The sequence below is a fragment of the Mauremys reevesii genome, linkage group 22 (assembly GCF_016161935.1).
Source record: "Mauremys reevesii isolate NIE-2019 linkage group 22, ASM1616193v1, whole genome shotgun sequence".
NCBI lineage: Eukaryota > Metazoa > Chordata > Testudines > Geoemydidae > Mauremys > Mauremys reevesii.
The window spans coordinates 2923522-2935812 of record NC_052644.1 but is presented as its reverse complement, the minus strand read 5'-3'; the positions used below and the strand labels follow the sequence as shown (position 1 = coordinate 2935812).

General features: G+C 44.0%; 1 protein-coding gene across 2 annotated transcripts in view; it reads right to left on the bottom strand.

Moving 5' to 3' along the window:
- ACTN4 (actinin alpha 4) overlaps nucleotides 1-12291 on the bottom strand; it is a 78396-nt gene extending 66105 nt beyond the window's left edge. The window contains exon 1 of one of the 2 annotated variants that reach the window (XM_039509913.1): nucleotides 12079-12291. In XM_039509913.1, the coding sequence (XP_039365847.1) occupies nucleotides 12079-12231 (153 nt within the window). In that variant the 5' untranslated portion in view covers nucleotides 12232-12291. The remainder of the gene's footprint in view (nucleotides 1-12078) is intronic. The other variant, XM_039509912.1, reaches the window with a different exon arrangement.

Below are 12291 nucleotides of genomic sequence, written 5' to 3'. Positions count from 1 at the left end.
AGTATACACCTCTAGTCTCCTTCCTAGTTCATTACTAACTGAATATTCTTATTCTGCAAACAAAAAAAAAATGCTCATTGAGTGAAGTTATTTTTCTAAGAAAAAAGTGAATTAGGTTGACAGACTGTATTTAAGTTATACTGCTCCCATTTTTCCTCCTCACTAAACGAGGTCTTACAACTCTCTTCACCCCTGACAGTCAAGAGATTAGATCCCTAGTACAGTTGTCAGAAATGGTCATCTTGCTTACTTGGCTACATCTTCAGCCAAGGCTCAAGAACATCTGTGTAAACAAATGGCACCTGCATGCGTTCAAAGTCTAATTTGATATTTGTTTGCGCAGGAAATGTATTTCTGCCAGTAGAGTGAAAAGCTTGCAGCTAACAGCATGTCTACACTACTGAGTCTAATAACCCACCCACCTCCCTGAACGACGGTAGGTAGCTTGACAGAAGTATTCTTCCATCAACATAGCTGCGTCTACACTGGGGATTACAGCAGCATAGCTATGACAATTAGGGATTTGGATTTTTCACACTCACACCAATGTAGCTATGTCAACCTAGTATAGACCAGCCCTGACTTGCCTCCCTAAATGTAACACAGCACAACATAAGGTTACACAGGTGTCAACCATCTGATTTGGCCTGCAGAATCTTTACTACAGATCCAGAGGGAAGAATCCAGCTTGACTCTCAGATCCTTGTTAGCAGGGCAGGATATTAGAAAATGCTTTTTACTTGTGAACAACACACATCTGATTTGGAAACATTGTGACAAACATGGAACTCCATCAGGCCATTTTCAATCTTTTCAGACTTGAGTCATGCTTTAAACTATGAATTTTCCCGCCCCCAAAAACCTCACACACAGATGGTACTTGGTAAGTCACGTCCTACAGCAAGGCCTATAATGTGAATTGAGCAAGACTGAGGCATTTCTTTTAACACTGGCATTACAATAAGAAGCATGTGTTCCCACTGTAACCATGAAGTGAGGCAAAAGGAATATGAGCCAAGCTGGAATCAGATATCCTTGTTATAGGTCCTAGTATATAGACAGGTGCCATGTAGAGTAAAATGCCATTAGTTTTCTACTAGGTATGCAATCATACCACAAAGCATTCAGCAGATCAGCCAGCATAATAAAGCTAGCTATTAAGCCCAATACTTGCCAACTCCTCTAATAAAGTAGATGCCTCATGTGTGGTGGTATAATAAGCTGTTACTTTGTTTAATATTCTGCAGTCCTCTCTTATGCATTTAGAAAGTAAGCCATTACACAGTTTAAGTAGTTCTTATAGCTAAATATGAACTGTTGTAAAAGGTTTCACTAGGCATATCCTTCTCAAGGCATTACATTTCATGTACCCTCTCAGGCACCAATACCATAGTTGATGGTTACATCAACCCAATATTTGTATGGATCACTACTATTACACTTGGTCAGCAAGCTGTATGGGACATTGAGGCTCAAAGCAAAAATGCAGTCACTGTATGAGCACGATTCTTCAAGACTGAATTTCAACATTCTTTCAAGACTTTGGCATGATGATTGCAAACATAACTGCTATTAGGTGTCCAGCATACCTTTGACACGAGGACCTGTTTTACTGGTGGTAGATGAAGATATGTGAAGACAGTACAATGAGGATTATCCACTATTTAAAACAGGCAGTGTGTAACTTCTTCCAGAGAGAATGGTTCAAAGATCAATCCTCTATGCATTAAGTTTTCCTATGAACTGATTCTTTGAGTTGCTAAGCACCCCTAGAGCCCACCAAAACCAATGGGAGCTGAGGGTGCTCAACAAACTGCAAGATTTTCCATCACCCAGAACTCTTTTATAGCTGAATGTTTTTAAAGAAAGATTGAGAATCTTTAACAGCTGAACAAGTAGCCACTCCTACATCATATTCATACTCTCATAAAACCATTATGAAACAGACCTGGTGAGGCAAGGAGCAGAAGAAACAGAAATCCCTGCTATTCTATGACTGCTAATGGAGAAGGGAGTTCACAATCTCTTCATTCTTTATGTAAGTCCTAGGTTCTTTGTCTGGAGCACAGTTTGTGTTTATTTCAATGCACTCTTCTCTTCAGAAGTTATGCATATACACTTGTTTCAATCTGGCAAATGCCCTATCGATGCAGAGTGAGAAGGCACAGTTAGGTAAGGTAGTTATTAACTGTAGTCCTTCACAAACATTCGCTTGTGCACAGCACAGCGTCATAGACTAAATAATGTGTTTGTAACTTGGCATCTAAGTTGAGACAATACAAAAATGTAGCCACCTTCAGAATGAATGGGATGTTTATGTTCTAGATTTGGTCCAAACGCACTTTAAATCATGGTTACAAGACAACCTAATAAAGACTGAATCATTTGCATGCCCTTCAAACCAGCTCAAGGACACAGGTAGCTTTTGTACAAAAACGGTACGTATCCAAGCCTAAAACCTTGGAAGCTAAATCCAATGTTACACAATTTGGATTTACAGTCCAAGCTCGTGGAAGAACAAGAAAACCAAGTTAACTTGTAAAACAGGCCTCAGTGTTTTCCAACTTTGCTTTCTAGCACAGCAAAGGAGATGGCTTCCACTAACTCACTCAAAGATATCATCTTCTTGTGAAAATAGCGATCTGTCCAACATCAACACAACAGGAAATAAGTGTGTGGAACATATGGCTATGATATACATTTCCATTAAGGCTGAACACTGGCACTCATTTGCTTTTTGTTTGCTCATGTTTGGAAAACGATGCAGAGGATGCAGACAGATTCTGCCCTGCTGTTAATGTCACATAGCTGAGATTCCAGCACAGAAACCCTAGAGACTGGACACATACCAGCAGTAAAACCGCAACTGTTTGGATGGCTTGTGTACGCACACAGATATACACCTATTCAATACCAGTGAAATGGCCTTATGTAGTCTTTTGCTGAACTATAACATCCCTTGCCCTTTCACTACAGGAGTCAGTATTCACACTGAGCAATGTATTAATCCACTGTAAACCCTGTAACAGGACAGTTTTATTTCTATAGCATGCTGAAGTGTTTAAATGTCAGGGACTCCCTGTGGTGTTGCAGTGTTTGCTGGAATCTAAGTAGCCCTGTGGCCTGCCACTGCCATTTCTGCTTCTCCTTCTAGTTCAGACACATGACTGGGTTCAGTCTAGCATGTTACCAGTATGGTGATGTCTTTTTAAGTTTACAAGGAATTCATTAGTGCAACCCACCCCTCAAACAAAAACAGATGAGATATGTTTCAACCACGAGGCTGCACATTACAAATGAGTCAGAAGCAGGGAGCTGCAACACAAAGTGAATTTTCCATAGCCGCTCAACAGAGCGATTAAGACATGAGGCAGGTATCACGATCTCAGATTGCCACCTTTACTACATCCCTCACCATCCTTACTACAAAATATTTGAGTTTCAATTTTACCTTCCCTATATATTTTTTGTATTAGAGTTTTCCCTCACAGGACCAGAGAGCCTTGATGACTTGCATTTCACCGTAACAGATGCTTTTTAGTCAACATTCTTTGCTCAGTAGATGAGATTTGCAGCTTTTTCCTCTTTCAAAGAGAAAAGTGACTTCTGAAGAGGAAAGTCTTAGCCCACTTACAGCGATTTGGTGGCCAACTGGCAGGAAATAAACGAGAAGTCCAACGTACATCAGGTCAGCCAGGAGCTCAAAGCCATTTAATTGTTACTGATGCATCAGAAAAGACATAGGAGAAGTCTGTTCCTAGCGATGAATCAACAGAAACAATGACCACAGCGCCTTAAAAGCACAGGGAGAAGAGTCATCAAGTGCTATTCTGTCACTCTGAATGTTGCTCAGCCTTTAGATGTTGAAGAAAGGGGAGTGGGTGGAGTAGTGAACTGCTAGATGACTTGGTTTGCTAGAATCTAGCAAATTCTAGCAGGTGGACAAAGCGCTCGATCCTGTGGTTATGTATATAGTTACTTAGCTCATCTTGTTTTTCAGTCTTCACTGTTGAATTCACTGGAGCCTTATCTACACTAGGGAATTTTACAGACCGTTTCCCAGCAGCACGAGTGATGGCACCCGTGGGAGTTCCATTGTAGATGTGTTTAATTAATGTGGTGTTAAATTTGATGCAGACAGAACACAGGTGGTGGTTTTCACTTCAAATATAGGAAATATGAAACCTGCTGATCAATATTGCAAGCTGGTGATTAGAATTCAGTGATCACACACCAGTGTATGAATTTATCTGACTCAAGGTGCTAGAGTTAAAATAGTGGGGAACAAGCAGCTGAAGAACTGAAATAATGGAACTAGATCATTCTTTTACAGTAAAGTAGAAACATCACAAGTTAAATAGGAAGTCAAAGTCTCAAGAGCAGCAGAAAAATCAGTTTGTTTGCATTTTTCAAGCTCAAATTTGCCACTGAATGAAACTATCTATTGAAATGGGAGAGTGATGACTCATCAATCTGGAAATGAGACTTGATGACAATAGCATCAAAACACAGCCATAACAACTCGTATCTGTTCCAAACCTTCCAGCAACTTCAGCTTCACCTAGGAATGGTCTATGCTCATCCTTGACACCCCAGAATTGTCAAAAATCAAGTCTGTGATTATGCCATAAAACAAAGGGAAAGTCTTGAACTTTGTAAGTTGCAACCTTCTCTGACACTAAAAATCATCACCGTCAATGCAGCACAGAATGAGCAATTTAAAGAAATGATTGAAGCACTTCACACTGATATACTACTCCAGACAAATTTGAACTCTCAGGTCCACTACTAACTACAGGTGTAGAAATGGCATGAAGTAAACTAATAGTATAAGGATTGACATTAATGCAAGATGGTTGAATGGGGGGAGGGATAGCTCAGTGGTTTGAGCATTGGCCAGGGTTTGAGTTCAATCTTTGAGGGGGCCATTTAGGGATCTGGGGCAAAAATCTGCCTGGGGATTGGTCCTGCTTTGAGCAGGGGGTTGGACTAGATGACCTCTTGAGGCCCCTTCCAACCCTGATATTCTATGAACATGACCAACGAACCAATAATAGCTGAAAGCATCCTATAGAGGAAAGCATGTTTCTGCTTCATGCTACTGATTCTGTGGCTCTCTTCAAATAAGTGACCAAGTAGCTAAGGGGACGATTCAAGAATACAGAGAAGTGTATGTCAAAGTGGTCTTTGCCTTTTGCTCAGACACCAATAAAATGAAAGCGAGTTTCTGTTGTGTGGGTGTTCTGGCATGCTATTTAAGCTTCACTGAGAAGTTAAAACAACCTAACTGTTCTAATGCATATTGTGCAGGTGCTCCGTAGGCATTAGTCCTCACCCTACACAAGGAAGTTCGGTATTATTGTCTTTTTAAGGACAGGTAACCTGAGGCAAAGGTTTAGCATTGCTCAAGGCCACACGGTGAGCCAGTGGCAGAATCCATTCTTGGCTCCCAGTTCTGAGCTCAATCCACTAGACCAAACTGCCTCTAATTTTTGTACAACACTTTGAAGTAAACTGCTATACAAGTGCTAAGCATTAACATTCAGCAAAACTAACTTCTCTGTACAGACAGTTGTTCCAAGCATTGTGCTGCAAGAAAAAAACTAAAAAGAGCACACAGCAAAAGTATTTCAGTAAGTTAGATGTCGAGTTCTTGGTTTTATGGTCTTGATGAAACTACTGGTTAAGAGGCTTATTCTGTACTGATGCAGTTAAATACAGCAAAGATTTCTTTGAGAAAGAAGCAGAAACTATTTTGGGAGGGTGAAGGGATTTTTTTTTTTTTTAAATAAACTAGATTAGCCTCTGAGCAGACTGGAATTTAAAACTGCTGCTTCTACTCTGAAATCAGTGAACCTTGTACTTCCACTAGCATGCCAATTTAAACATAACCTGCAAGAACATTCAGCATTTCTTTACTGAGCAAACCTGGCCACCTCAAGTGAAGATCAGACAAACAGTTTTCCTATGTGCATCTTGGTAAATTACATTAGGTTGCTGAAATACAAGCACAGCTCAGGCACATGTTAACATTAAAACTATCCAGTGGTGTTGTAGCCATGTTGGTCCCAGAATATTAGAGAAACAAATATCTTTTACTGGAACAACTTCTGTTGGTGAGAGAGAAAACTTTCAAGCTTATACAGAGCTCTTCTTCAAGTCACCTGAAGAAAGCCCGGAAGAGCTCTGCGTAAACACCAATAAAAGATATTACCTCACCCTCCTTGACTCTAACATTAAGACTAAGCAGTTTCATTATGATTATAACGAAGCATACAAATATCTAAATATGACATGTTGACTATAGAGAGAGAGAGAGAGAGAACAGATAGAGCTGAGAAAGCTTAGCATCTATTCAATCCTGCCTGTTATACATACCTTCTTCAAACCTCCACAGATTACAAGATTCAGCACCATCTAAAAGAATAGGAATCTGAATCTTCACCAGTTCAGATGAACAGGTCAAACATTTCAGTTACCACTCCTGAATCTGACCACTTGCTAGAGATTTTCACATGCAGCAAAAGTGCATGGTTTTCAGGTTTTAAATTGTTTAACAGAAGACAATGAAAAAATTGTAAGAAAATCCCTGAGAACAGGCATCTGAGTAAATGCAGTAAGTTTTAAGTTTTTAGCAGGTACTATACTATTTAAGTTTCTCCACACAGAGCTCTGACCATGCACAATTCAGAACTGCTGCATTGTCAAAGCCCTTTATTTTGGTCCTGCCACTATCCCCAAATTTCTTCCAATTCACCTCATCCTTGATTTTCAGTGCTCCCTGTTATTCTTATAATGCACCCAGTCCCCACAAATCCATGTGCACACACTTTATTCATAACCTGCTATTTCATCTCAACCTTCCTAATATTCTGGTCCTGTCCCTACCACCAAACAGCTCTAGTGAGGAAGCTCAAGCTGTATATCCCCGTTATTTCAGTCCTAGGCACAAGTGTACTGTGTGATAGTGGACAAATATCCACCAAAGCTAGGCCACAAGACTTGTTCCACCTCATTTTAATCAAAGGTGACACCAGATCTCCAAGCACAAGCTCAAAGCAAAAGTAAATGTAGTTTTTCTCCAGGATTCTGTCTTTCCACAGCTGCCAGAAAGCTCAGCTCTCAAACACTAGCTTAACACTTGTTTGTGATTTTCCAAGCACAAACATTCCAGCTATTTTAGAAGCAGCAACTATTTTTGTAAAAGGAAGTATTAACTACATTTTGTTATTGCCTCAAAGTTTGAGTGAAACCTGCAGCAACTCGCATTGAAATTTGGCAAAATGAGATGAGATATCTAAAGGGGAAAGGATTCGATACTTTTAAGCAATGCACTAAACTTTCAGAAGTCAGTACAACAGCCAAAATAGCATGCAATGCTATGTATACATCAGTATTTTCATTAGCTATAAGGTGTGAAAATGAAACACTAAACTGAACTGTTCAAATATCAAGATCACAGTGCTCACTAAACTATGAAGTGTCAACCTCCCCTCCCCATTTCTTGGGCTTATATCAGTCTAGATCAGTGGTTCTCAACCGAGGGTACATGTACCCCTGGAGGTACACACAGGTCTTCCAGAGGGTACATCAACCCATCTAGATACTTGGCTAGTTTTACAACAGGCTGTATAAAAAGCATCAGCGAAGTCAGTACACACTAAAATTTCAGACAGTGGCTTGTTTATACTGATCTATATAAGGAAATGCAAGTACAAGTACAATATTTATATTCCAATTGATTCATTTTATAATTATAAAATGAGAAAGTAAGCAATTTTTCAGTAACAGTGTGCTGTGACACTTTTGAGGGTACGCAACAAATCAGCCTCCTGAAAGGGCTACAGTAGTCTGGAAAGGTTAAGTGCCACTGGCCTAGACTGTTCATCTCATGATCAGGGCTCTATCATGTTATAACAATCATCCTGCTTGGTCAAGTCTCACGCTGGTTTCCCAACACCAAGGCCTTGTCTACACTGGGCTTTAACCACATTTGAAAACAAAGCCTGGATCTGGTTTAAACACGGTTCCAAACATGATCTGAGCTGCATAAATGGAGCCACAGTGTCTAAGGCCTGATGTCCAGTAAAGTTTTACTCACAAGCCCTACTACACGCGCAGTTATACAGGTGTAAGACTGCTTACAGTAGTATGGCTTATATTGGTAACCTGAGCTGGTATAAGCAATTTCATACCTATATAACTACATCTACTTTAGGAGGATTTTGCCAGCTTAACTATGCCAGCATTACTAAAATCAACAATTCTTTCTAGTGTAGGTTTGCTCTAAGATAGCGTCAAAAAATGTTTAACTGGAAACATGACTTTTGGAGAACTGATTTGAGAGTCTGGTCCTATCCACACCAGTCAATCCATGTTTGAAGCCAGTTTAGCTAGAATGGTGGTTCAAAGCCCAGTATCAACAAGGCCTTGAAGGATGAAGTTTTCTTATCACACAATTCTTGGAGGAATTGAGATGTATTTAAAACAATTTCCAGTTGATTGCAGAGCTGTAGCCCTATTTCAAAAGGTGACTCTGCTTGTTTCATATCATAGTAAAATAGTTCCAGTGATGTGTGAAGGACAAATGAATCCAGGGGGAAAGAATATGGGACGGGCTTCATGTGATTCTACATCATGGAAATCACACACCCTGAAACGGCATTAATAGCATTCTCCCACGAGACCAGCAGCTAAGGTGCCACGTCACAGTGATAAAACCTTTAGCCAGGTGTTCTAAGTGGAACAAAGCTGTTGTTCAATGTTTGAGAGGGCAGAACCTTTTCTTAATAGTAATGCATCAGCATGATTTAAAAGTGAGCCATTTGCACTATCCCCCAAAATATGGAAAAATCATTACCAATATGCGTCGGCTTTTACACACTGTTGAAACAGTCCACTGGCTATTTTTAAAATATCTTTGGTCTGATTTCAGCCTAAACTCACAAAGCTTGACAGCACAGACTTATTACATAGTTTTGACAAACACATACTTGTTACATTTAGAACAAAATACTCCCTTTGAAAGTTTCTTCTCTTGCCAGCATGGAGTCTAAAAATTCCTCCACCTCCTTGAATTTTGCTCTGATAGTCTTAGCTCTGTCTTAAATAGCATGCAATTAAGATAATTAAACAAAATAGCAGATGGCCACCTTGAATTCTCCACTGCCTGCCTAAAGAAACAAATCTGAAACACAACACAAATAATCTTCAAATTATTAACCAACATGAATGCAAAATCAGCTATAGGTCAGAGCGCTCAATGTATTACTACATTTCCAGGGCTCTGGAAAAACTGGCAGAGAAAATGGCACATATTTTCACAATCAATTGAGTCTTGCAAGCAAGGTGTTGCCCTGTTGCGATGATAGGATTTTGTAATTACCAGAGTCCTCTATGACTTGAAGAGAGAGAGGAAAAGAGATGTGCCCTACCCAGCTTTGTGAAACTCCCAATAGAAAATCAGATGAGGTTGGGGAAGGGAGATCAGATTTATGTAAGAACTGCAGTCCTAATAGTTCCTGGATTCAGTTGACTGAATTCACAGTTGCAGTCATTTCAAGACAGGACCTGCTAAATTTAAGGGTGTAGTTTTGTAAAATGGGTTCTCACTCAGATATATCCTCTCATCCTGAGGAATGCAAAAGCTCCATGAATTGCAAGTGTCACACACATTAAAATGCATGCATAGTTTTAGACGCATCGGGCACAAAAAAAGTGCCTGAAGCCCAGAGCTCAGCCATGTGTAAATCTGACGACAATTACCCCAATATACCTCTAACACTGAACAAACCAGAGAGGATTTTGATGCCATCACAGCAAATTTAGTCCACCCAAGCAAATATTTCCAAATCACAGGCCACAGAAATGGAAGGAAGGATTCCTGCAACCCAGCAGGGTTCACAGAACCACATCAGTTATTGCTAGCAGACATACAGCTGCCCTCAGGAGTGATTATAAGAGGCAGGGTAACTGAACCTCAGCATTTTTATGGCTGTCCATGGTTGACCATGTGCCTATTAATGAATGTCTGTGCATTGCAGCGTTTTTGTATGTGCAGCCAGAGATCACAATAGGTGTATTTTTATATATTAGTATAGATAGCTGGTGCAGCAGCTAAGACCTTGGCTGAGTGGCCGGTCAGTTTTTACACAAAACTATTTAGATATACAAGTAAAGCATATAGACTGGAGCTTTCACCTCTATGGTGACTCCATTCCTGGCTCTCTCAGCTGACCAGACAAGAGCCAGGAAGGAAACTCAGCCAGTGGGGAAGATTGCTTCAAAGGGGCAGTTGAGAGCCACTGTGCAGCAGGGATATATTACAGAAGCTCTAAACAGAGCCACTAATTCCACAGGTCAACTGCTCCCAGTGGCTGTGCAGTGAGATCAGTAATTAGGAAGCTTTTCCCCAAGGAGATTCCAGGGAGGGGGTTTGGAAAACAGGCACTTCCCTGCCAGGGCTCTCAGCATTCCCCACCCAAGGTAGATTACTCAAAGGGGAGCACCTCAAAACAGTGACTAGAAATCTGTTCTCCACCCAACATCACATACATTTCAACCTGCCCCACCCAACCCCCATGACTCCTGCTTCCTCCTGCAACCAACACCTACTGACACCCCGGCCCACCCCATCCCCTTCCATTCTTTCCCACAAGCACCCATGCTCTCCATTATATTCTGCACCACCACCCAGAGCCAAAGCCCATTTCCCCTCTGTACCTCTCCAACCCCCGTCACCCTGAGCTGATGTTTCTCCAGACTAGGTTCAACAGCAGGTCCTCATCCCCAGCAGAGACCCCTTCCCTACCCCCACCCCTCCTGAATCTCCCTCCTACTCAACACCGTTGCTTCTCCCAGGTCACAGCCCCCCAAAGTCAGCAACAAGCACCCTCCCCCCCCGCCAAGACCAAGCTCTCTCTTCACCTGCCTGATGCCTCCCAAGGCAGGGTCCAGTAGCAGGTCCCTAACCCCCAACCCCCACCCAATCCCCTCCTAGAGACTCCTTAGTCAGGACCCACAACCCAAACTTATAAGTGCCCACTTCATGGAGCGCCAACCCCTCCCCTTGTGCTGAGGCATCTCCCAAACTGAGTCCCAGCCCTCACACCCCAGACACACCCAGCCCCCACCCCTCCCTGGAGCCTGCCCTTTGCCCCAAGGCCTAGAGCCACTCCCTCCCCACCCTTTAGGGCACCCCCTTTCACACCACTGCTTCTCTCAGACCCACAGACCCTCCCTCACCGGGCACCTCTACTTAGCCCAGGTTTCCCTCCCCCCCCAGCACCCCCCTCCCCGCAGTCCAAGCGACCTCCCAGTCTCCTCAGCCCAGGCCTCCCCCTTGAGCCCTCCAAACCCCCCTTTTCCCCACAGCCCCAGAGCACCCCACAGCCCCCTCCCTTCAGTCCCAGAGCCCCTTCAATCCAGGCCACCCCTGCAACCCCAGAGCACTCCCCAGCCCCCTCACACCCAGAGCCCCCTTCAGCCCGAGTCCCTCCTTCCCAGGCCTCTCCCTTGAGCCTCCCCAACCCCCACACCCCCTCCCCAGACCTCCCACCTCAGCCCCTGACCCCTCCCCAGACCCCCTTCTCCTGAACTCGCTCAGCCTTCCAACCTCAGACACCCCCGCCCCTCCCCAGACTTCAAACCCCCGACCCCAGCCTGCCCCTCCCAGATCCCTCCGACCCCCGACCTCAGACCCCCACCCCTCTACAGACCCCCAGCCCACCAACCTCAGCCCCCTCCCCAACCCTATGTCCCAACCTCAACCCCCGACCCCAGCCCGCCCCCTCCCAGACCCCTCCGACCCCAACCCCCTCCCCTGACCCCAACCCCCCCGACCCCTCAACTCCCTCAGCCTTCCAACCTCAGACACCCCCGCCCCCTCCCCAACTTCAACCCCCTGACCCCAGCCCGCCCCTCCCCAGACCCCTCCGACCCCAACCCCCTCCCCTGACTCTCCCCACCCCAGCCCCCGACCCCTCAACTCCCTCAGCCTTCCAACCTCAGACACCCCCGCCCCTCCCCAACTTCAACCCCCGACCCCAGCCTCAGCCCCCGACCCCAGCCCCGCCTCACCTTGCGCTGCTGCTTATCCCACGCGGGGTCGAGCAGCAGGTCCCGGTCCCAGTCGTCCTCCTGCGCCATGTAGTCGCCGATGCCGCCGCCGAGCGAGCTGGGCCCGTTGCCGCCGTACTGATAGGGCTGCCCCGCTGCGTGATAATCCACCATGGTCCGCGCGGCTCCCGGCCCAGCGCCCCGACCCACCGCTCCGCCTGAGGGGAGCCGCGC